General features: G+C 32.3%; 2 protein-coding genes across 3 annotated transcripts; one reads left to right on the forward strand and one right to left on the reverse strand.

Annotated features, from left to right (window-relative positions):
- The first annotated feature begins 1,116 nt into the window (after positions 1–1,116).
- LOC140969162 (SH3 domain-containing protein 2-like) lies at positions 1,117–5,356 on the forward strand. Its single transcript, XM_073430435.1, has 10 exons — positions 1,117–1,384; positions 1,786–1,908; positions 2,145–2,214; positions 2,408–2,559; positions 3,048–3,149; positions 3,381–3,581; positions 3,672–3,734; positions 3,837–3,986; positions 4,090–4,164; positions 4,999–5,356. The coding sequence occupies exons 1-10, from the start codon at positions 1,325–1,327 to the stop codon at positions 5,113–5,115; spliced, it is 1,113 nt and encodes a 370-aa protein (XP_073286536.1). The 5' UTR covers positions 1,117–1,324; the 3' UTR covers positions 5,116–5,356.
- Positions 5,357–13,302: 7,946 nt separating this feature from the next.
- On the reverse strand, positions 13,303–14,636 carry LOC140959821 (B-box zinc finger protein 20-like). Of its 2 annotated transcripts, XM_073417851.1 has the most exons (3): positions 14,377–14,636; positions 13,856–14,259; positions 13,303–13,346 (listed from the first exon to the last, which is right to left on the reverse strand). In XM_073417851.1, the coding sequence occupies exons 1-2, from the start codon at positions 14,557–14,559 to the stop codon at positions 13,858–13,860; spliced, it is 585 nt and encodes a 194-aa protein (XP_073273952.1). In that variant the 5' UTR covers positions 14,560–14,636; the 3' UTR covers positions 13,303–13,346; positions 13,856–13,857. The 2 variants fall into 2 exon arrangements, with proteins under 2 accessions (XP_073273952.1, XP_073273946.1); XM_073417845.1 differs by lacking the exon at positions 13,303–13,346 and having other exon boundaries at positions 13,662–14,259.
- Positions 14,637–26,380: the final 11,744 nt, after the last annotated feature.

The raw sequence follows: 26,380 nt of genomic DNA on the forward strand, positions 1-26,380 counted from the left end.
TCACATTATTGAATACTAGTGCATTGTATAATATTTTTTATAATTCATTTGATTTATATTTAAATGAAGATCAAAATATAATTATAAAAAATAGTGAGGGACTACACTGTAGTTTTGATATATAAAATAAAAAATAAATTGAAAAATAAAAAAATAAAAAAATGATCTCAGTAAGAATTAAACCTATAACCTAAACCCAAAGAAACAATGACTCAATCCGCTGAACTACATATAACTTACATTAAAATTTTAACATTTTATTAATATATATAATTATTAAAACAGACCATAACACTAAATTAGTTACTCTAATTGTCTCAATCTTAATAGAATATAATATAGATAATATAAATAGTATAGATGTCTTAGTCCTTTGACAAACGCTGCTTTATCAAAGATAAAACAAGCTGCAACATCGGTTATTTGTGTTAGCGGATACTGCTCCAATAAATAATGCATTTTAGGCAAGGTTCTAAAAAGCGTGAAGCGTTCCGAAGCGCGGATGTCAAGCTCTAAGCTTTTCAAGCTTAAGCGAGATTAGCACAGGTTTAAGCGTGAAAAAGCGTTTTTTATCTTTAGTGTAATTGTAATTATCTCAAACCAATAAATAGATAAAATAATACATAAATATGATAAATTTAAGTCTGATACATTAATTCTCATATTTATAAAATCATAAAAATATCAAAATTACAATCTTTACTTGTTTTTGCAACTAAAACACTTTAAAAATGTTAAATATTTGTCAAATCATTATCAGACACGCTTAATCATAATTAAAATTAAAAAACAAACATCTAAATTATAAACATAATTTATTATTTTAAAATAAAAAGACATACCATCAAAATAAAAAATTTAAAAATAAATAGATGCGATTAATTGTGCTTAAGCACGCTTAATTAAACACCTTAATTATGCATAATTCGGTCAAACTACAGTTTGACCGCTTTTTTTCGCTTTCTCCAAAGTGGGGCGTTTTCGCCAAACTTCAAGTTTAAACGCGCTTAAACGAAGGTTAAGAGGGTTTTTTAGAACCCTGATTTTAGACAGAGATATTAAAGAAAAAACATCATTTGAATGGAAAATAAAATATTTTAAAAAGGACTTAAAACTTTTCAAAAAAAGAAAAAAAAAATTTAAAATCGCCGATCAAATCATTCCATCCACAGAGTAAAGGTTCCGTTCGAGTTGCCATTCATCATTCAATCGCATCCCTAATCTCCTCCATTCTCTTTCGAATTGAAAATTCCAATACAGATTTGTTATGTTCAAGCACACGCATATGTAGATACGAATCAAAGAGCTATTGATCGACTAGTTGATGGATGCCATCAGAAAACAAGCCTCCAGGCTCCGAGAACAGGTCGCGAGGCAACAACAGGTGATATTGTTTTCTCCTTATTCACAGATCATTATGTATACGAGCTTATCTGTGTATCACATACGGATTTGCATTCGAAATCACTTTCGGTTGCATGGATCTTCACAAGTTATCGGTTGTGTCGAATTGTGCGGTTTGTGTGTGAGTTTGATTATTTTATTTGTTCCAGAATTTGGAGTCGAGTGTACGTACCTCGAAGTGTAATCTCTTTGGTTCAGGTTTTGTTTCGTTGGCATTAATTTCATTTCCCTAGGAAAAAATCATGTTTTGACAACTGTAGGTGTGGTGTTTGTGGTTTGAATGTTGACTCATTAGCTCGTACTGGCTTCTAAGTGTGCTTTTTTTTTCTTCTGGTAGAGTGCGAGATTGTTATGTGTGCCTCATTTACGAGTTTATTTCAGGCTGTCCTTAAGCAATTTGGAGGAGGGGGTTATGGAGGTTCAGACAATGTTGCAACTGATGATCCCGAGCTCCTGCAACACCAGAAGCTTGAAAGGCTTTACATATCTACTCGTGCTGCCAAGGTTACTTTTCTTCAGTTAAAGTCTTTTTCCAGTTTTTGTATCTGTCAAGTATCATCTAGTAAACGTGTATCTTCAAGTATGTGCACATGGGTCCTCACATGCATCACAGAGGCTCATTCTTATTTTTGGAATCTCTAATGTCTCTGAATTCTGAAGTAAATTCTCTGAAATAGAGCAGATACTTGTGCCTTTGTAAAAATCTATGTTGTTTAATTTTTCTTGTCTTCCATTTTCAGCATTTTCAAAGAGACATTGTTCGTGGTGTTGAAGGGTATATTGTTACCGGGTCTAAGCAAGTTGAGATAGGTCATCTAAATAACCTGAATGCTACTCTTACATTGAATATTAATTATGCCTATCTGTCAGATGCTTTTTGTCACAATCATGCACCTCATTTGGCTAGAATGTTTTACGAGTCTTGGGGAACCAACTATTCTATCACTTAAATTAGTTGGTTGGCGTGAGGTGTTGATTCCTTCAGTTTTCCTGTTTTGTTTAGGAACTAAATTGTCGGAAGATAGCAGAAAGTATGGAGTTGAGAACACTTGTACCAGTGGCGACTTATTATCAAAAGCTGCATCAAATTTTGCACGAGCTTGTGCTCAAATGGAGAAAGAACGCGGAAATCTCTTAAAAGTCTTTGGTACACAGGTCATAATCATGACTTTCTCACCTCCAATGGAATGCTTTGTTGTAATTCTGTGCCATTACTTTTTATATTCCAGTTAATATTTTCTATAATCTTGTTTTGGAGATAATATTTAGGGGTTGCTTGCAGAGTTGCACATTACTTCCCGCAAACGGCATCATACCCTGTTTAATAATTACCCCAATTTTCAACTGCCCTTGTCGCTTCTTTAGTTTGTGCGGCACGATTATGTCAAATTTATCCTTATGTCTAAGCACGATTTTTTGGTAAATTATTATCTACTAAAATTGGTGTTAATGGATTGATGCATTGTTTTAGTGGTGGATCCTATCCAATAGATATAGTTATATGTTCATGTAACATCACAAATTCAGAATATTATATCTACTGTTGGTTTTAGGACTTTGGTTTAATAATTGTGTTATATCGCATTCCTTTTAGATTGTTTGCTCCATATTTTAAAATTTTAAAGGCTAGATTCTTCTATCAGGTGGCTGAACCATTAAGAGCTATGGTAATGGGAGCTCCACTGGAAGATGCTCGCCATCTTGCTCAGAGATACGATAGAATGCGGCAAGAGGCAGAAGCTCAGGTACTTTAATGTGATTATGCTGTTCTGTGTGGAGGTTATACATATTTATTTCCACCTTTTCTGTTTCTGTTGTCAACAATATTTTGGCTTCTAGCATCAATTATGAATGTTTTTCGTGATATTTATCCATTTACTATGTAAACTGTGAGTTATCTCCTTTTATTGAAGTTGTATTTTATTTGATTTAAACTGCCTCTCACTAGAGGTTCTATGTTCTTTTAACCTAGATAGGCTGTTGATGTTGCCAAAAAACAAGCCAGAGTCAGAGAAGGAACTGCCCATCCTGATATGCTTTTGAAACTTGAAGGAGCTGAAATTAAACTGCAAGACCTGAAGTCTAATGTGGCCACGTTGGGGAAAGAAGCAGCTGCAACAATGGCTGCTGTGGAATCTCAGCAACAAAGATTGACACTTCAAAGACTAATAGCCATGGTAATGATTTCTGATTTCTCAACTAACTGAGTAAAAGTTTCACTACCAGTCTTGTCAGTTGCCCTAAATTGTTTTGCTTCTGTATTCTAGGTTGAAGCAGAACGTTCTTACCATCAGCGTGTTCTTCAAATACTCGATCAATTAGAAGGCGAGGTAGGTGTAACAGTTTGATCTGTTTATGGAGAAGGAAAAGGGTTGCCTGTTGTGTGATTTTTAAGTAGAATCTGGAACATTATGTATTTCTGGTTTTTTTAGATGATGTCAGAGCGCCAAAGAATTGAAGGTGCACCTTCTCCAAGCATGGATAGTACGCCTGCTCCTCCATCTTATGAAGAAGTAAATGGTGCGACTACTTCGCCTGCACAGAATGGATTAAGTGATGGCATGGGATACTTTCTTGGGGAAGTAAGTCTCTTTTTAAGTTGATGTGCAAGGTATGAAACTATAATGACAGGAGACTTGATGGTAGTTGATAAATCATGTCCATTTTCCAATGCTTCTACAACAGGTTATGTACTCTTATCAAGCTGAATCTGATGTGGAGCTTAATTTGTCAGTTGGAGATTATATCGTCGTGCGGAAGGTTTGCTTATCCTTGATTGAGTTATAATCGATTGCCATCATGTTAAGCAAGGATACTGAAATTTTTCTGCACAAAAAACGTACCATGTTACATACATGCAAATACATGACAACAGTACAAGGCATGCATTAATAAATATCTGTAGGTGATGGTCTGATGGTTGATACTGAAGTTATGATAGTTATTTTAGGCTGAGGTCCATGTGGAGGACATGGTTTTGTGACCAGAAAATAAATTATAGCTACCTTAAGCTCCTTGGAAAGTCGTGGGTCATATTAAAGGCTGATTAATTACCTTCAAGCTTTGTTTTAGTTGTTGAATGTTTTGTTATGGTTATATATATATATATATATTAGAAGAGAGAATCTAAAATTTAAGAAGCTGGATGATCGTTTTCCAATCCACAATGAATGTTGTCTTTCTTCATTTAGATACAGCAAGAAACAATGATTTACACAAAAAAATAAATCGAACTAGCTGGATGCCTTCCGGTTAATCATAAAAAATTGTAAACATGCTCAATCCTTTGTTTGAAGTATGTCCAAGTTTGTGGTTGGGGGGCATAAATCACATCAATTTATAAGTGCAATTAAAGAATACAAATAATAGTCGTCTCCTGTTGCTTAAACATGGAAGCATTTTTTGGACCATTATTCAATACTTTGCTATTGGTCCCGCAGCTTTCTCTGTTTGTCCTTCCCTTGAGACTCTTTATTTAACTTTGAAGTTTTCACGCTTGTTTTCTGCATTTTCTCAAGGATGAATTTTTTAATTTGACAAGTTCTTACGAAATATAGCAGATGAAACATTAAGTGATTCTTTTTTCTATTCAAGGTATCAAGTAATGGCTGGGCCGAAGGGGAATGCAAAGGAAAAGCAGGTTGGTTTCCATTTGGATACATTGAGAGACGAGAGCGTGTTCTTGCAAGTAAGATAGCGGAAGTTTTCTGAACTTATTATGGTGGAGAGTCGAATATTCAAGTACAACTTTTTGTATTCTTGTATCCTTGATAAGCAAACGCATTTGCGTCAGCTTCTTTTGTTCTATACACTACCCATTTCCAGTTTGCTTTTATAATTGTATTATTGCTCCCGTGGTTAGAGCTTTAAGCAAACATAGCTTGAGAACCTTTCTCCTTTTGTTTTATAAATATGAATGCATGATTTCAAAATTTTCCTCCCTCCTGTTTCATACTTTTGTCCAAGGTTCTAAAATTTTCTAGGTGCCAATCGGGCATCAGACCACCTCCTAGGCCGCCTAGGCTTGTGGTAGGCGAATTCATGATTTCTGTGTTTTCTTCACTTGAGTGGACAAACATGTGTTCGAACTAATTGGTATTCCATGGAATAAATTGTCCATTCTTTTGAATCTTCATTTGTTTTAGTTGGGGATTAAGCTCATTTGTAGCCCATTAACTGGCCCACATATGCTTGTATATTATTACGTTCTAACCCTATATCTTCCATCAATATAATTTCTTCCTTCATCATGCCTCGAGTCTCATGCCTATAGCCGGAGTTCTGTAACATTTCTTCATCATGCCTACAGCCGGACTCTACTACCCTAAGGCCACCTAGGCTGACCGACTAGCACTTTTTCTGTACGGTCGGCCTCCACTTAACGCCTAGGCGGCCGCCTTGATCTCGTTAGAGTAACAAGTGTGGCATTCCTTTAACTAAAAAATACAAGTTGATGGCAAATGTAATTTTGCAAACTCTTACCTCCAACAAACACTTATTTTACAACTCATAATTTTACAACTATCATCTTCTTACAAGAAGTTTTAATTATGTCATTAAGATAGTCCAATGTGAATTTGAAATCAATATTGGCATTGATTTTTTTTTTTTTTAATCTTAGCTGTTTAGGCCAGTTGGACTAGTTGCCGAGCCTTTAATGGGCTGACATGTCACGCCCATTCATTGCATACGTTAGGGTGTGTGTTAGAACAATAATACCAGTCAGTTCTAAAACATCTGACCTTTTAAAATACTTTATTAAAAGAAAACCGCAAATGTTAAATTTTTATTTAAACAAAAACAATTTAATATGTAAATAGAATAGCAAAAAACAAGAAATCGTTTTATTATATATTTTTAAAAAACATTACCCAAATTCCATCAGAACACGCTTCCGCGTCAAGTCACTCTGCATCCAAACACATTCTATGTCTATTTACCGTTTCATTGTATCTAAACTTCAGGTAACACTATCGTACAGGCATTTCATCCACAAAAATGAAGAATATACGGGTGCGCAACGACTGTCATCATGTTATAAAGTACATATCTATCATCAAAAACCGAGAAATCACTGTCCGGGATGCTAGCAGGTTTCACCATTTCAAGAATGGACATTGCTCATGTGGAGATTATTGGTAAGATTTTATCAATTTTTTTTTTGTAATTTATAGGTTGTACTCAAACTGCTAATTACACAATTAATATACGAATTAATCATAATTTGTATATAATGATGGCCTAAAGGGTTTTTCACTTGTTGGAAATGTTCAGCTTGGTAAATTGATTAATTAGATTATTGGTGTTGTAAGCCTTGGAAATTTATATATAATGGGGTTTTCAGATGCGCAAAAAATTTGTTGATATGCATGAGGTTTATGGGTCCTTTTAACGAGTTTTGCACTTAAGATTGTTGGATAAATGATGAATAGTGAATGAAAGGAAGTGGAGCTGTCTCATATTGGAAAATGTGTTATGAAGAGTTTTCCTTATTAGCTCCATGTTTGAGCTAAGGGTTTGGGCCCAAAAGAGTACCAGAAGTTTTTAGAAGGGGGAGACACTGATAGACTGAGTCTCGATGAAACATACGCGAGCACGGCCGACCGGCTCGGCCCGGTTCGGTCTGGTCTGGTCTGGTCACCATATTAATCTTTTTAGACAATTTATTTGAAAAAAGATTTTTTATTTATTTTCGAAATAAATATTGCACCCGTTCCGAAACATTGTGTCCTGTAGCCTATCACATAAACATTCGGTTTGTACCAAAGAACGCGTCTGTCTGTGTCCAAAACAGTGCATCCTTCCAGAACAGTGCGTTTGATCCAGTGTGTCCATTGGCCTTTCACAGAAAGTTACGCTCCTTCTACGCAACTGGTGGACTACTACAAATAATCCATCCATCTGTATTGATCACACTTTTTTTCTCTCTCGCATCTTTGTTGCATTCTCTTCTTGTTTACAAGGCTTGAAAGTTCTTCATATTTCGTTCGCTGTTATCAAGAGTCGTCGTGCTGCGTTATCTTGATTCAAAGTCGTTGTATTTTAGAGACGATTGCCGTCAATGTAAAGCATTTTTATACGGGCAATTTTCGTGTTGCGGACAAATGATTCATCATTGCCTCGACTTACTGCTCTCTATTGTTGTATATTATTACATCGTCCAATATCTAGATTAATCACAAAGATAATGTTTGATTAAACTTATTTAAAATAACTTATAAGTTCACATGTCTTATAAGTTGTTTTATGAATTTATAAGTTGTATGATCTTATTTTAAAATAAACTGTTAAATTTTTTGAATAAAATAATATAAAGAAGTTTAAAGTATTTGATCTATTTCATATTATAAGATTTTTTAATTATTATAATTATCAAAATAATATGACATTATAAAATTAATAAACACACAGTTATTTTTAACATGTACATATAATATATAGTTTTATATTTTTATTAATATAATAATATTATTAATTTTTATGTTAAGTATTATAGTAATTATAATAATTATTGCTGTTAATTACAATTAGTTATTATTAATTACAATAATACTTATACAACTACAATATAATAATAATAATAACAACAACACAGTATTTATGTTAATTAATAATTATTATTGTTAAAAAAATATTAATAGTAATCATAATTATGCTAATTATAATAGATTATATTAAAAAGAATAATAAAGATAATATTAATAATTATTATTAGTTATTAATCAATTTATATATTATGTAGGCGAAAGTATGTTTGAAATGTTGTAAAATATATAAGGACAACTTGGTCTTTAAAACACATTAAAATAATATCTTAAAAAAATTAGAGTATCCAATTTTTTTTAAATGACTTATAAATTGTCAAACTGATTATTTTATAGTTTATAAGCTGAGTATTTTTTAAAAAAAAATATATCAAATAAAATTTCAAAGGTTATAAGCTCTAAAACATCCTAAGTTGTTTAAGAGAGGGCTTATAAGCTCGATCAAACACTCTCAAAATCAATTTCCAGCCTTGCGTATATTTGTCATCTATTTTTTACATGGTTCGATATTTGTGGGATAGTTAGAAAAATTACATTGGTTAAACATATTTTTAAAAGAACTAACCCTCTCAAGTGTATTTTAAAATACTCAGATACACTTGCATTGAGAGGATTATTTTTTAAAAATTTTGTTCGATCAAAATAATTTTTAAAAATTTTCCGTAATATTTATTGGTATTTCATATCTTAAAGTTTGTCTTAGTTAAGTATCAATAATCTAAATACAATACTACAATATATATTTCTTACATAATCCTCATCCATATTTAAGGAAACGATATCAATAAAAAAAAAAATACAATATCAAGATAATTTTTCACAGTTTCTCATTTTATAAAAAAAAAATTCAAACATGTCATCATTTAAACTTTGATAAGGAAAATGTGAGTCCCGGGGCCAAAGAGGGCAGGTGATGATCGTCGGTGTCATGATATTGCACAGACAAAGAGCGGCTATTGGCAGGCTTCTAGGCGAATGGAACATGAATGAACCGATCTTACACCGGAAAGAGGAGGATTCTATAACTATTTAGGTATGAGACTGTGCAGTTGAGGAGGGCTTAAAAGATTTGATATGTACTACTCATATCAAGAAATTGCATCTTTTTTTCAGGAGCTCATCACATAAGAATTCCAAAGTTAAGCGTGCTTGACTTGGGACAATTCTGGGATGGGTGATCTCATGGGAAGTTTCTTAGGGTACGTGTGAGTGAGGAAATATGGGACGTTGCAGAAACTCTTCATGCTATTTGAAACGTCTGCTATTCGTTTTCTTAAATCGTACTAAAATTTTTTTTTCATCCTTAATCTCCATAATTAAAAATATACATATATATAAATACTTTAAATATCTTGTCACCATTTTAAAAATAAACATCCAACTAACATTTAAAAATCCAAAGAAAAATAGTTTAAATCGTCAAACGTTTACCAAACTTAAAAACATTATTTGAAAAGTATAGCACATATTATAACCTCTAAAAAACCACTCTTAATTAAATTGTCGTAAAAATATCTTTAGCATCACTTAAAATCATAAATCATAACTAGTGCGGAAAACTAGTGTCGGTCCTCGGGTTATGTGCACCTTCAGTCCAGCAAAGTCAACCATCAAGACCTCCATTAACATATTATCATAATCACCTGCATCAAACACACCTAGTGAGTCTAAAGACTCAACACACCATAATCTTGATAACAACATAATACGTATACAAATCACATACAACAGTGAAAAATACTTATACTTAAAATATCATTTTCATGAAAATGCATAAACTTTAAATAAAAATATTTTCATAATGATGCATAAACTTTAAACATAAAATTTTTCATAACATGTAGAATCATAAACCTTTTCATATTATCATAAACATATTCATATCATCATCAACATATATATATTCATGTTCATATACGTGTTTTGTTGAATTCAGATCGTTGATTGTGACTTTCGTGTTCATATACGTGTTGGGCGATAGATCCATCTACATGTAACTACAGTACTGGGCGGTGGGGACACCAGCAACACTCTCACCGGTCAACTGGGCCTTGGCCTATTCTCATAATATGGATATACGATCGTTGGGGCTCCTTCGGGGGTCTTCTCCCATAGACAGGCTCCCTCTGAGGTATTTTCCCACGCATGGGCTCCCTATGGGGCCTTCTCCCGAAAATGAGCTTCCTCTGGGGCCTTTTCCCCTCACGTTATCCCAAAGTATATCATCATTTACATATACATATCTGTATCCAAGAAAATACGATCGACGGGCTCCCACTGAGACCATAACACTCACAATATCTCCAACATATCATCGTATTAGTCACAATCTCTTCACGTCCTTCAACGTGTTATCATCACTTAATAAAAATCATGCATATACGTATCATTTTGATTTTTCGAAACCAAGCATGCAACATGTCTTTTAATTTCCATATTAAATCATAAAAATCCATAATCATTTAAACATCATAATTTAACATATAAAAATTCATAAACATTTAAAACCAACATTTTTACATATAAAAATCCATAAACATTTTAAAATAAACATTTTAACATACCCAAAATCCATAAACATTTTAAAATAAACATTTTAACATATAAAAATCCTTAACAAGCCATAAATGTTTTAAAATAAACATTTTAACATCATAAACCTTTAAAGTAAACATTTAAAATATACACATTTAAAATAAACGTTTTGGCATATTAAATCATGAAAACATTCAAAAACATTTAAAATAATCATATTATCATATAAGACAGTATTCAGGACACTGCCATGACGTTTACTAATTTTTAGGTGTGAAAAGACTATTTTACCCACAGACGTAAAATTTCACGTTTTTGACTTTTTCTTAATTCCATTGACTCTAACATGAATAATTATTTAAGCCTACATGAATTTTTTTCATATTTTTATTTGGCTTAAATCGATGATTTTTAAATTAATCTTTAAATAAGACGTATTACTGCGTTTTAATCCCGAATTAAACCAAACCTTAATATAAAATTCTCAAATTAAAAATTAGACTTTTAATAATTATTTAAGCTTAAACCTAATTTCTCATAATTTTATAAAGCTTAAAACTAGGCTTTTCGTTAAATTCATCGATTTGTTTTTAAACTTAGACGTACACCCTGGTTTTGACTCGTATGGACTCGAAACTTAACCAAAACTTACCAAACTTGGACTGAAGCTTAATAACACCTAACTAACCCATATACAACCAAATTCCAGCCCATTAAGTCCCTTGAACATGCCTAAAAAGCTACTGAATTTTTCTGCACAAGAGTCCTAGTCCTAATATGATTCGAACCTAGGCTAGCTTCGCCTCCAGCCCTTAACCACCATGTCCATCCTCTACCCATCCCTCCTATGCAGCCCACTTAAGTTTAGTGGACCCTCCCTAACCGTAGCTAGCAGTCGTGACCCTCAAAGAATCCTAGTCGAAGAGTCCTTTCCCTTAAGGAGTCTATTTTCGTTTTTATTCCATCCCTATTTTTTCAGCGTTTAAACATACACTTAGGGACCCTTAAACATGTGTAAAAACATCCCTTCAAGTAATCATACCATGGCAGCCGCTTTGTGCATTATTATGAGGAGTTTTAAAAGATGAAAACACTAGTTTTGTGCATGTATAGCCATAAAAACGAAAATATAAAAGTTGCATCATGTTTTTCATGCAATCATGTATCAGACACATAATATGGTGTGAAAGATGAGAAAAAAGAGATTAAGGCGTGCCTTTGCATTTTTAACGCACGAATTCTCGTTGACGATCGCGAAGAACGGGGCAAGAACCTTGGATTGAACTTTTCCTTGAGCTTTTCTCGATTTTTCTTCAATTTATTGTGTATGTTGTGTGCCGTGTACTTCGAGTGATTTGAGAGAGAAAAATTCAGAAAGTTGGCGTGTGATTGTGTGAAAGGTTTGGGGTGATTAACTTATTTAAATACTAATTAATTCTCTAAATAAGGCTTAGGCCGGTTAAGCTAACAATTTAGGTACATTAGTACTAGATTAGGATTTAATTAAAATATTAAAATGGTTTTGTTAAAATAAGTTTGTGAATTTATTAGCCGAGTTGCCAAAAAGTTCGTATTTTCGTTGAAAAACCAACACCGATAAAATTTACGTCCCGGCATATAAAATCACATCAAAAACCCCTTATTTTCCAAAAATGTGAAAAAGCATCACCCTTAATTTAAATAATTAAAAACAATTATTTAATAAAAACATTTTCTATTTTTCAGCCTTCGCTCTCCGTTCTTCGATCGCAACTCGAATAACCTTTTAAAAATACATTTTAATGCAATAATGTAGAAAAATATATTTTAAACATGTCAATATGCACCACATAATTAATTGATGTAATTAAAATATTTAATTAAAATACAAGAGAATTTAATAATTGCATGTATGTGGTTTGCGTGGACCTTTACATTTTTTCGGGGCGTTACACTATTAGATTTTCATTGTTTTATACCAATGATAAGACATTAAATCATATATCATTGTTTCATTCAATGTTTGATTCAAATTTTATGTACTATTAGAATGGTTTAACACTGTATTATCCATATATAATTGATCATTCAGTACACCTAGGGGTGATCGAAATTTTTTATTAACCGCCCGAACCGAATTACACCGCACCGTTTTTCATAATATTTTATAAAAATCGCGATTACAAATATTAATCATAAACCACACCGCATACGCGGTTCGTTTATTTTTTTTGCCAAGAACCGCACCAAACCGCACCGCCTGAACCGCTTTCCATAATATTTGGCATAGAATTATAATAATTTGTAAATAACATATTCAAATAAAGAAGTCATCATTCATTATATCTCGACTCTCTTCAAAATTATTATTCTTACAAATAAAACTCATCTTCTTCTTAATTATTCTCCATATTAGTCTTTTATTAGAGTATTTATTTCTTTTGCTACAATATTTTGTTTGAAATTTGAAAAAAAAAAATAAAATAGTGTAAATGTCATTTTTGTTGTGAGTGTGTTGTGTTGTTAAATTATTAACTTAGTTTCGAATCTTAATTATTGTTTTATCTATTTTTATCTTCATATGCTTTGAACTATATTTTATATTTGAAGACAATAATATATTGTTGTTGTTTTCAAATAAATTAAAATATATGTTCTAATATTTTTCATTAAAAAAACCGCAAATCGATCGCAACTGCTTGAAACCGCTCAAAACCGTAAGGCTAATTTTTCATGTAAAACAACAATTATTTTTTCAAAATATTAACCGACCTCATATGACAATTCGGTTTGAATTTTTTTTAAAAAAACCGCAAAACAGCATCGTGATCACCACTGAGTACACCAATGAGCCAATACCCGCGTGTGGTTTATTCCCGAGGCCTACATTGATGATAAATATAGAGAGAAATGAATATTTTAGTCTGAAGTTGCACATATTTCGCATCTCTTATTAAATTCTTAAAACTGTGCTTTTTACATATTCAGGAGACACAAGAACCTGCTCTTTTAGCTGGTGACATTAAGGCAATCAATTAATTTTATCAAATATATAGGGATCACTAAAATATTATACAGATAAATTTGATTTAACCCATTTGAACTCATAGGAAATTTAGGGAATAACAAAAGGGAAAGAATGAAAGGAGATTCTTGATTTCACCAAAAAATTTATAATTTATTCATTTGTCCGCCGAAAAAGACGGTGGAATACATTTAATTACCAATGAAGTTTTCGATTCTTTTCCTGCAATATGATTTTATGGCACCACACTTTTGAGGGAAAAAGCTCCAAAATATCACTAAAAATCATAGGACTCATATTTATTCTAGACCGGCATATCAGTATTGATATTGTAGTAAATTTAATTTAAATGTAGCATTCCGCAAACCTTTACAGTAACCGAAATGGTGAAGGATCCAGCAAATCCTCAACATGCCAACCAGGTAAACTCTCCATTAAATACTCTGATATGCTGCTGGTTGAAGATGAACCCTGATGGCCAACCAGCTGACTCCCGTAAAAAATCGACCTTTGTTCCGAATTATTCGAAACCGAATTCGACTGGAAACTCATGTCCGTGGTCACGGAATTCTTGATTTCTGTTTCTGATCTAAATTTGGTGGGGTGTGTGGGAACTTGATGCTCGGAATTGGTGGCCGGGGAAATCTTGACTCCGGTGAGAAGAAACCTGTTGTGCTTGCTGGTGTGTTCATTGGCTGTGTGTACTGGAACATCACACTCTTTACAAAGTAAAGCCCTGTCTTCTTGGCAAAACAGTAACGCCCTTCTTTCCTGTGTGATAATACATGGGGTATATAACATATGATTCTTTGGAAAATTCGTCGAAAAAAATTGTAAGTTTCACCTTTATTTCGTAAAGAATTTACTAATGATGGGATGTTTTGTCACCTGGCAAACGTCGCAGCTCGGGGATTCTTCGCATAGAGGGTGTTGAAGGGAGAAACGGGGATGTTTGCGAGCGATTTTGTTGGCGTTATGGATTCGAATATCGCAGTTTTGGCAAAGGGCTGCCTCATCCGCAGTGCAGAAAACATATGCTTCCTTTCCACATTCATCGCATTGAATCTTCATTTCTTTATTGTCTTTTCTCTTTTGATATTTGGAGATATTGGTAAAATGTTCAGTAGAATGGAAGCTAAGCTATTTGATATATAGAATGAGTTCTGCCGTTCTGGAATGAGAATTCACTCAATTTGGCTATTTTATTATGGAAAATGATATATGACATTTACAAATTGAGTTACAAAATACATTTGAAATGACAAAATTATCATCGCGTTTTATTTGAAAAACTATTTTAATTTTTAAAATGCATATAAGAAAGTTTAGTCATTTCAAATTTATTTTGTAACTTAAAATGTCATCGTATATATAACACGATCATTTTATTATTACTACTATCTATAGAGGAAAAGCCCTTCTGTGGGGTCGGAATGGATCAAGAAATTTTTTGAATAAGAATTCATTGTGCAGTACCGTAAATGGTGTATTGGAAATGTAATTAAACAAAAATATAGAGATAAGAATGTAAAAAAAAAAATCATTTATTTATCAAAATATCATAATCAATTTTTTAAAAAATAAGAATCAGAATTAGAATCAACATAAGATCAGATTCCATATTTAAATTAAATTGAGCATAAACAAAAGCAAGATTTAGACTAAAGAAACAAGAAAAAGAGTAGGTCTCTGTAAGACGATCTCACGAATCTTTTTCTGTGAAACGAGTCAATTCTACCGATATTCACAATAAAAAGTAATACTCTTAACATAAAAAGTAATATTTTTTCATGGATGACCCAAATAAGAGACATGTCTCACAAAATACGACCAGTAAGACCGTTTCACACAATTTTTTGTATAAGGAGAATTACATTTTTTAAAGTAAAAAGTGAATAATCATTTTCCAATTAGTAGTTGCAAATACTATTTTAGTAGAATAAGGATTCATTGCAATTGGCAGCACAAAATTCGTAGCACATAATTCGTAGCTGTATGGGATCTCATTTATTGAGGCAATACAAGCATTCTCGTTTGCACAGAATAATTTTAACTAATTTTTTTTATATATCCAGCTTCGTATAGGAGTTGGGGGTTGGGACAGAAATTAAATATGGGAAATATTTTTTATATAAGTCGATTAAATGGTGCATATGATGTCACATAGTGGATATCTGTTATTTTATCCAAATTTCTTTCATTTTAAAAACCTAATGTCTCATGGTCCCCCTCAAAAAAAAAAAAAAAACCTCATTAGTTTGTTTTGTGTCGAGACATATCTTTATTCGTAAGACGAATCAATTTTACTCATATTTACAGTAAAAAGTAACACTTTTTAATAAGTTACTCAAATAGAATATATGTCTCACAAAATTGATACATAAAACCGTCTCACATAAGTTTAATTTTGTATGATAAAAAAAATTCTTTTAGCTCGTTATATTATTGGGGAAGTTGGTGAAAAATTATCAATCAAAACATTTCTTTGGGTTAACTCTCTACCCACAAAATTGTGGTACTATGTCATACAAATTGTGGTACACTTCATGTGGAAATGTGGTACTAAAAAAATACACAGGGACTGAACATAAAAAAAACGACGGCTGGAGATTGAAGACTAATTTTCCGTATATTCAAAGATGGACACAAAAATTAATAAAAACAAACAAACAAACCGTCACGATAATTGACAATGCCTTGTCAACTAAAATTATACGGCTTGAATATGTTAATTCATTTGGGTTTCGAAAATATTAAAGATTGAGGTGGAGATTGCTTCTACGTAAATATCAACCATTGACCAAATGCACGTTCCTGAATAATACTTATGCGGGCTCAGTAACTGACAAATAATGCCTTTTCATATTATATTCAAGAACATGTGGATAATTGAGGCAGAATCTTCGAAAATAAAATGGAATTAACACGACGAGTCATTTTTTTAAAAAAGATTTGGGAAAAATATCTTGTTTAAAATCAAATGAAATAATCGATAATCATGTTTGTATAGTGAGATCATATATATATATATATATGTTTCAAAATTTTATAATTTAATTTGTATTATTAATTTTTTTAAAAAAATTCATTATTTATTTTTTTAAAGAACACATGTACGTCACGATTTATTAGTAATAAATTATTCTCACAAACACGATACATTATGTGTTTCTTTCGTCGTTTTCTCCAATATCTGCTAAAATTGTTTTGTTCAAAAAGTAGAATAGGATGATAGATAGTGATATATATTTAATTTCAAAAATATTATTATTATTATTATTATTATTATAGTAGATAACAATTAACATCATGGTATTAATCACGTCATGCCTGACAATTGTTTTAAAAAACTCAAAAATTCTTGTCAAAAAAATTTCAAAACCCGAAAGTCTGAAACAACAAGTATAACTTCAATTTATATGTTAAACAAATCACTAGCCATATTTTAATATATCCTAAAAATTTACGTGAGATCGTCTCACCGGTCATTTTTGTGAGACGAATGTCCAACTGACTCGATTTATAAAAAAATATTATTTTTCTTTGTAAATATGAATTGAGCTAACCAATTTCACATATACAAATCCGTGAGAGAATTGTATTGCAACTGTTTAACATTGGAATTTGCAAAGTTCCAATGTTTGTCACATGCGGGAGAAGATTTTAGATCAAAATTAAAGGTGATGTTTATTGGGAAAAAAACATATAAGATTATTAAATGGATTTTCTTGTATTGTAGAAATTATACTTATTATTAATATTTTATATGTAAAATTACACAAATATTAGATAACTCATAGTTTGAATTCAGGAATTAATCGCCTTATAATGTAAACATAGGGAAAAGATCTTTTTTATTTTGGTTGAAATTAAATCGGCTTTAGAAAGTCAAACATCTATTTGTCCATGGATCTAAAAGTAGGGTATAAGTTTCAAAATGTGCTCTATTTATTACTTTGATTTGATTGACTAGTTAGTCCTGTTTGAGATAAAAATCTGAAATAATAGACTAATTTATAAGATAGATAGATTTATCTACACGTAAGTGGTGTGTTCAAATTACTTTGAAGCTTTATCCTTTTACATTTTTTTAATCAATAATAATTAGTTCACACGGAATAAAGAAAATGGGCTTTTCTAGTCCTTGGCCTATAAATTTAAGGTAAACCATGTCTTCTTTTCTTTTCTTTTCTTTTTGTGTTGGAAAATAGGTACTTTAAAAACTCTCTCAACTATAATAAAAAACAAAAAACAAAAATTTGTGTGAGACGGTCTCATGGGTCGTATTTTGTGATACGGATCTACCCGAGAGTCATGGACAATGACAAAAAACAACCTAAGTTGGGCCAAGGGAGATTCAATCAGTATTCTTAGTTAAAAATCCAATGCAAGCATGTAACTGTAAGGCCTACGATTTTGTTTGTAAAGTACACGATTTGGATCTTCTCATCAAAGTCGCGTTAATATTTTCTCTATTTGGTGCATTTGGAATGAAATGGTAGTCTGGCTGGTACAAGTGAAGTTTGAATCACTTGATTTATTTATTTTAGAATCAAGTGAAATGTTTGTTTCAAATATTGGTTGTCATTAGAACCAAATTGAATGGTTTTCGGTTAGGAAAAGCTTAATCTATTTAAAGGCATGCCTCACAGGCCAGAGCCGCCCCGTTCGACAAGTCTAGTTACAACTAAGTGTAATTTAAATATTAATGTAAAATTTTAATTCAATTAAAGATTTTGTGATTATTCTTTAATAAATTTAAATTTTACGAATCACTGAAACGTTAAATTGCTTATGCATAAATATTAATGCCCTCAATATCATTTACCATAATAAATTTCATTCATGTGATCTTAAATCCACTTCAAATTTTGCATAATCAACGGTGTTGTGGCTACAAATTAATTATTTCAAAATATAAAGGTTTACTGAACAAATTTTGCTTATACAGAGCAATGTTACTCAAGAAGATCAGTGACATGTTAAGACAATTTAAATCGATATATGAAGAACTCTTTCATATCACGCTTTTCAAATCTCACCTCGTAATTATTATCCAATGTAATTATGTATAATGTGAATCTTTATAAGCCAAAATTGTTATTTATTTGGAAACTTTACGTGAGACTGAGTGCTTTCCACTTTATCAAAAGTTGTAGCTAGTGGTAACATTGCAACTCAAATATTTTAAATCATACAGCAGCTCAAGCTTCACGTTTCGATTGTTCTACCTGTATGGACAATTATTTCACCTCAAAAATCTCCTTCCAATCAATTAGAATCGAATATGTGACCTTTGCTCTTATACCGATTGTAGAACCGAGCAATTGTTATTTTGCCAAAATTTATAGCTGGTGGTAACAGTACACCTCAAATATTTTAAATCATACAACAGCTCAAGAGCCACTTTTCGATTGCTCCATCAATAAAAACAATTATTGTATCTCAAAACTTTATTATTCACATTTTAACTTACTTTGTTCATATAAACTATTAAAAATAATTAATATGAACAAGATGGAATCTTAATACGAATTTTTTTTATATTTTATTTTCATATGATTAAATAATAAATATAATCATAATATTAAAATTACATAATTTCCAATCAATAATTACACATAGTTTTGGCATAAAATATCATATGCAAAATAAATCATAAACATGTCAATATTCATAATTTGGAAGGACAATTTTTCTAAAATCAATTTTTATAATTTTCTTTATTTCTATAAACAACCATCTAAACATGCCTATAAATCAAAATTTATTTGAAAATTCTTAAATTTAAAATAAACTAAACTCTCAAATGAATAACTTTGAATATCAAAATTAAATCTGAAGAATTTTATATCAGGTCAAAATATTAAAATTTCAAGATTCCAAATTCATTCAAAACAAAATAGGACCTTAGATTAGAAAACATATCAGGATTAAGCGCTTTGACATAGGTCAAAAACTATAATTGTTAGTCAAAACGTAATTTTATTTGCTTTTACTTATGACAGCGCAGAGTGCATCTACTTAAGTGCTTTTAAAACCGTTGTAAAACCGTTGTCGTTGGTAGTAAAAGACAACGGTTTAAAACTGTTGTCGTTGAAGGCACTTTCAACAATACCCTCAGTTACAACAGTTTTAAATGGCCTACGACAACGAATAAAATCCGTTGTCGTTTTGCGTTTTTGTAGTAGTGCGTTAAAATCTAACGTCACTTTTTAACATCCATCTAGACAACCAGATGAAGCGGCACAACGTTATCAATTTGATGCACGTGAACTTTTCTAGATGTCACACATCTCAGTACTACTCTCACTCATACATACTTAACCTAACAAAACCCCAAATTTTAAAACCTCTCAATTTTGAAAACTTTAATTATCGACCAAACCCTAAACCCATTAAATCCATCCACACCACCTCCTCCGGTGAAATTGCCGATGAACGACAATTTCCCATGAACGGTTGAACATCACACGAATGACTTCGAATCCAGAATTTTCACTTTTTAAAATCATACATGTTGTGAGCGGCCTTCGATTCCGGCCAAACGACGACCTACTGTGGTTGATTTCCTTCTCCAATGTGTCGGGTTTGACTGAATCGATCTTCTAATGCAAAAGGCCGCTTCTCAAAGGCCCGAATTCGAACAAAAATGGTCAAAAATTAAAGAAGAACGTCTGTGTACTGAAGGCGGGATTTTTTTAGCAAATATGTCGACTTCGTACTACGGAAAACGACAGATTATGGTTGCGCCGACATGGGCTTACAACCAATAGCCCTAGTTCCGGAGTTGGGTTCCGTATGACGACGAATTCATTAATTTCAAAGCTTGGATTTATAGTGCAATTTTGAATTAAATTTCAAGATCTTGATTTGAGGCTTATTTTTAATCACAAAAAATCTTGTGAAAACGGTCTCATGAGTCAATTTTGTGAGAGAAATCTTTTATTTGGGTCACCCATAAAAAAATATGATTTTTTATGCCAGGTGTATTAATTTTTATTCAAAATATGAGCAGAGATGACATGTCTCACGAATAAAGATCCGTTAGGCCGTCTCACAAAAGATCAACTCATTTTTTATTTCGAAAATTATATCAAAATTCATGTAACAAATTAAATTTTTATCCATATATTTTTTGAATTTTTTTCGCATAGATCGAAAATTTCAATTATATCAAGGTAGTCGTAGAGGCAAAAATAGCTGGATATCAACTGTTATGAATATAACATAATAATGAACTAAATTCGATTGATCTATGCTTAACTATAATTTGTAAAGATTGATATGTGTAAATATAAACAAGAACAAATTCTAATATCTGGTCATTGATATTGAATTTGAGATAAAAAAAAAACTGACGAGATCCCACAAATACTGGAAAAAAGAATCTTTTAAACATTTACGCAATTTGTGATATGGTGTAATGACTGAATAATTGTATTTATTTAGGAACCATACCCTATAAGTAACTATTTATATATGTTCTCTAACCGTAATAAAAGAGTCGAGATTCGGCAAATCTTGGTGATATTTATCTGGGATATGGTAAATCAGATGTCAAGAGGTTTACCATCTTAATCCAAATATTATTCTTTGATTTATTTTACGGGAAATTGGACTTAACTCCCCAGCCGCCGTTTTTTTTTGTGTTCAGTCCCTGGGTACTTTTTTAGTACCACATTTTCACATGAAGTGTACCACATTTCCACATGAAGTGTACCACAATTTGTATGACATAGTACCATAATTTTGTGGGTAGGGAGTGAACCCAAATAAATGTTTTGGTTGGGGATTTTTCACCAACTTCCCCTTTATTTTATATCTATCTTAATAAAATACGCTGACAACAATTAAATTATTTTATGGACTTGATAAAATAATATAACATATGGGACAAAAAAGAACTCAACAGAACATACAGAAGCAAAAATTTAATTTATTTGGATTATGTTTGGAAACATCGATGTTTTTGGTACGAGGATAAGGGGCTGACTCTTTGTTCATCATCTTCTTCAGAGCGGTCATCGATGAGTTCATAATTTTTTTGGGCCGAAGCGGTATTCCCAGAGGTGTATCAACTTGAACATATGATTTATGTGGAATTTTTCGTAGATGCCGAAAATATTATACCTTGTTTCTAATTATTATATGCTACATTTAAAATATATTGAATTAAAGTATTTTTCTTTTTTTTTTTTTCCTTCTAGATTTGAAGAATGTCTTGATTTGGGCTAGCATTCCAGAGGTTTAGGGACATGAGGTATATCTGAGACTTCCGACCTTTTCTTTGCGCAGTAAAAGGTGTGTGGGAAGGAAGTTCTTATAAATTCCGTACTTTAAGTGATACCAACCTATGCCATGGCTTGTTTCCGAATTCCTAAAGCGAGATGCGATGGAATTGAGAAGACGTGTACTAACTTCTGGTGGGGAGTTGAAAACGAAAGAAAAAAAAACGCTTTGGAAAAACTGGGATACGCTTAGCAAGCCTAAATGTATGGAAGGTATGAGGTTTCGAAAGTTGGAAGTTTTCAACAAAGCTTTGCTTGCAAAGCAAACTGGTACATTATAAATAACTCGGATTCTATAATATCTCGAGTGCTCAAATCAAGATATTTTAAACACATTGACATAATGGAGGCTGGACTGGGTCACGACCCGTTCGATATTTGGCGATCTCTGGTTTGGAGTAGGGATTTATTGGAGGAAGGACTGATGTGGCGAGTTGGTAACGACATATGAGAACAGACGTACAAGGAAAAATGGGTTCCAAGCTTTAAAGGTTGCCTGGGGGTCATCACATCCCTAATGTGAATGGTAATCCGATGGTGCAGTCACTCATATCACATGGAGGATGGGATGAGAACTTGATTAACAACAAATTCCCATAATTCGTAAAAACAAAGATTGTAAATATCCCACTGTTGGCAACATATAAAGAGGATACGCGGTAATGGTGACATGATCCTAAAGGAATTTTTTTTGTCCGAGAGAGATACCGGTTGGGGATAAATATGTACACCCATCCGGGTAATCAATCGGACGTAACTATGAAAGCTTGGTGGAAGTTTCTATGGTCTTTACGCTACCACAAAAAATTCAAAATATTTTGGTGGAAGGTGTTCCATGATTCCATTGCTACAAGCTGGAAAATATTGAATCACCACGTTCCGGTGTAGGGCCGCTTCCTCTTGTGCAATAATGGAAGGAAAACATCGAGCCATGCTCTATTCTTATGCTCAACCAGCAAGGTGGCCAGTTGGAAGGAAACTGAATTCTTTTACCTTTCTGACTGAATTCAGAACCAAGAATCAAGTGATGTATGCTGCTAGTTGATGCACGTGTAGATACCCTGTAAGTCAACGGTTGACTAAAGAATTTATCGACTCAGTTGTAAATAACAGTATTTATTTTAATATAATTTACATTTCATGGTTTCATTTTACTTTATTTGTATACCAATGCAATTAGCATAGATAAAATTCTTTATTATATTTTAATACAAATGAATCGTAATTCGATCTTGAAACTCATTTGTAAACACTATATATTCTAAATTTGTTCCTAGTCTATTCAGCCGCCTAAAAACAAGGATACATGTTGCTTGAGTTTGAGAATAACATCTGTAATGTTGTGTAATGTGTTTCATGGTAGGGACATAGAGATATCCAATCATGCAATGTGTAATCATACGATGATTGTACCGAACAACCCTCCCTCGAACTTTCCAAGTGGTTATCATTCATCGAGAGGAAAAGTTCGTCGTTGTGATTGTACATCATTAGTTCTTATAACCCGGGACAACACTGAGGCTCTATATGCTATGATTATGCTTTGGCTCGTTTACCGACTCCACAAGGGTCACGAGGTGGCGAGGTTGTGTGCAATTACAAAGTGTGTAGGATCCAGTACATTGTAGTAGGAAATTTATCGCTCATCTACGAGTGTGAATATCTTATGTGATCTAACAAAATAATAGTGCATGAAATTTTTGGCCAGATCGTGAAATGTACATTAAGGAAAGAGTTATCTAGTTGTCCATGCGATGACACTATGATATTTCATAATTGTATCACATAGGTATCGAATTTAATATGCAACCATCAATGAATCAATGGTTAATTATTCGATCGGGATATATGAGATGAAGAGACTATACTGTACATTAATCACAACCGATTGGTTCTTACAGGCACTATCAGTGATACCTAGTGAATCATGAAGTGATGCTACTAGACGCTCTTATCATGATTCTATGGGTTTAATCAGAAAATGATTTTTGACATTCTCATGATAAAATGTTGGTGCATGGAATGAGGTAAATTAGGGTAAATCCGAATAAAGGAAAAATGTCATGAATCACAAAAAATTTTGAACCCACAGCTAGCTGTGTCTCTGAACCATTGAGGGTCACATAAGCACTGGATCATTTGTTCCAGGTGAGAGAATACATTCAGGAGTTGAATTTATATGAAATTATGATATAGTAAATTAAATAAGTTAAATTTATGATAATCGAAATTTGAAGAGAATAAATTTAAGATGTTGAATTTATAAAATTTGAGAATTTAAATTATTAAACTCAAATGCTGAGTTTATAAAAGATTTAATGAAAATCGGGTATGCATGATGAGCTTGTAGGAATACAAGAACAACATACTAAATAATTAAAATTTTAATGGACTTTAATTAATTAAACTAGTTGGACTAGTCTAATTAATTGATCAAGCTCATTAATATTAATTAAGAAACCTAAATCTACAATTATGAAAATTAGGTCTTGGATTGATATTATAGTAGAGAGGCCACATAACCCTAGCCTCCACACTCTAAGAATTTGAAAATCCTCTCCTCTCTTCAAGCTAAAAATTTCGGCCACTCCTAAGAATTTTAAGGGTTTGAGCCGCCTCTTGATTTTTGATCTCTAATCTCTTCTAAATTTTCTAGTGCAATTTGGAAGATGAACAATTGATCCAGTCGTAGACTTGATAGGAGGATTGAAAAAAGGAGATTTTGAAGAATGTTCGTAGGGAAATACAACAAGAGCTATATCCGTTAATATCGGAATAACTAGTGCCAAATGATTTATTCACTAAAGGTATATTTTCAAATCAACATTTTATGAATGTTTGTTTTGTTTAAATCATACGAGTGTATAATATAATATTTGAATGTCAAATTAAAAAAATTTAAAACTTCTTCTGCGTTTTGGACACGAGAAAATCGATTACATCACATCATGAACTAAGGAGATGCGACTTTGAGAAGATGGCCACATGCGCGTGGGTGATTTGGAAGGAAAGGAACATAATTCTTCATAATCGCAAGGGGTGAAAATATGAGACTGATATTGGCTGGTGCTTGCGGTTACTTGACGAATTCTAGTTCGTGCAGAGACTTGAGATTCGGGAATCATATTCTTAAAGGGAGAAGTCGGCGACGAAATGGCAATCACCCCTCTTGGGATGTTGAGTATGGACGTGGATGCTTCATACATTCCACATGTGAATTCTTATGCTGTCGGGGGTGCTCTTTGAAATCACAAAGGAAAACTGATTATGCTTTTGGACAATAAACAAAGTCACCCATTTCGGTAATACATGGTGAATTAACGATGATACACGAAAGTCTAAAGATTTTACTTGAGAAGAATATCAAGATGTTATAGTTATTACTTATGATAGATTCTCTTTTTGCGATGCAAACGGTCACCAAACGAGACGAGGAATCATTGCGGCTGAGCTTAAAAAGATTATCTTGAGTCCTACGGTTTCTTCATTTTGCCATCTTCAACTCAGAGTGGCTCATGTTTAATTTTCGGTTTCTTCCCCTTCACCTTTTATTTGGGTGCATGGGGATTTTTCGGATTTGCCTGTTAAACTTGTATCGACTGACACTTTGATTAGTCAATAAATGGTGCACATTTCCTCTATAAAAAAATAATAATAATTGAAAGAGAAATAACTCTAGAAAAGAATGCATGAGGATAACTTCGAAGAGGGTATCATTCCAGGATGAGTTAACTCGACTACAGACTTATTGTCTCAAGTGAAAAAGGTTGAAACTGTTGTGAAAAAGTAAACATTTATGGTAAAAAAATAAAAATCTCAAACTCTCAAAATTTACCAAACAACACACTTTATAATATTTTTCTCTCTACTCAATTGTGATTTTCTTCACAAATGAGAGATCTATTTATAGAAAATATTTACAAATAATCCAAAAATAAAATCATCATTACCTACATCATCACACACTAATTTTCAATATTTACAACTCTTATTTTCAACATTCAATTATTCAACATTCAAATATTCAACATACACATTTTAAATATTAATTTTCAACACTCCCCCTTGTGATGATGATCATGATATGATGATGTCTTCATTACGTGTTTTTGTACTGCCTCATTAAAAACCTTACTAGGAAAAATCCATTGGGATAAAAACCATAATAAGGGAAAAAGAGTGCAGTCACGTAAACTCCCCCTCATGTTGATACGAACAATTCTTCACAAATTTCGTAGATTGCGCATCCCAATATTATATATGTGCTTTCTGAATATTGTCGTAGGAAGTGCCTTTGTGAAGAGATCTAATGAGTTTTCACTTGATTGAATGTGACGAACATCAATACATTTATTTTTCTCAGGCTCTTTGGTGAATGCGAAGAACTTAGGAGGAATATGTTTAGTTCTGTCGCTTTTTATGTATCCTTCTTTCATTTGAGCAACACATGCAGCATTATCTTCATATAGTATCACAGGCTTCTCGTCGAATGATGATCCGCATGAGATTTGGATATGTTGGGTCATTGATTTTAACAACACACATTCACTGCTTTCTTCATGTAGTGCAATAATCTCGGCATGATTTGATGAAGTTGTTAC

Source organism: Primulina huaijiensis, chromosome 2, assembly GCF_012295235.1.
Source record: "Primulina huaijiensis isolate GDHJ02 chromosome 2, ASM1229523v2, whole genome shotgun sequence".
NCBI classification, from domain to species: Eukaryota; Viridiplantae; Streptophyta; class Magnoliopsida; order Lamiales; family Gesneriaceae; genus Primulina; species Primulina huaijiensis.

Bases quoted from the DNA above. Each gene is read 5' to 3' on its own strand.
- LOC140969162 (XM_073430435.1), top strand. From the start codon at position 1,325: ATGGATGCCATCAGAAAACAAGCCTCCAGGCTCCGAGAACAGGTCGCG. The intron at 3,150-3,380 runs GTACTTTAATGT...TAACCTAGATAG, and splicing joins GGCAAGAGGCAGAAGCTCAG to GCTGTTGATGTTGCCAAAAA. The intron at 3,987-4,089 runs GTAAGTCTCTTT...CTTCTACAACAG, and splicing joins TGGGATACTTTCTTGGGGAA to GTTATGTACTCTTATCAAGC.
- LOC140959821 (XM_073417851.1), bottom strand. From the start codon at position 14,559: ATGAAGATTCAATGCGATGAATGTGGAAAGGAAGCATATGTTTTCTGC. The intron at 14,260-14,376 runs GTGACAAAACAT...ATTATCACACAG, and splicing joins CGAGCTGCGACGTTTGCCAG to GAAAGAAGGGCGTTACTGTT.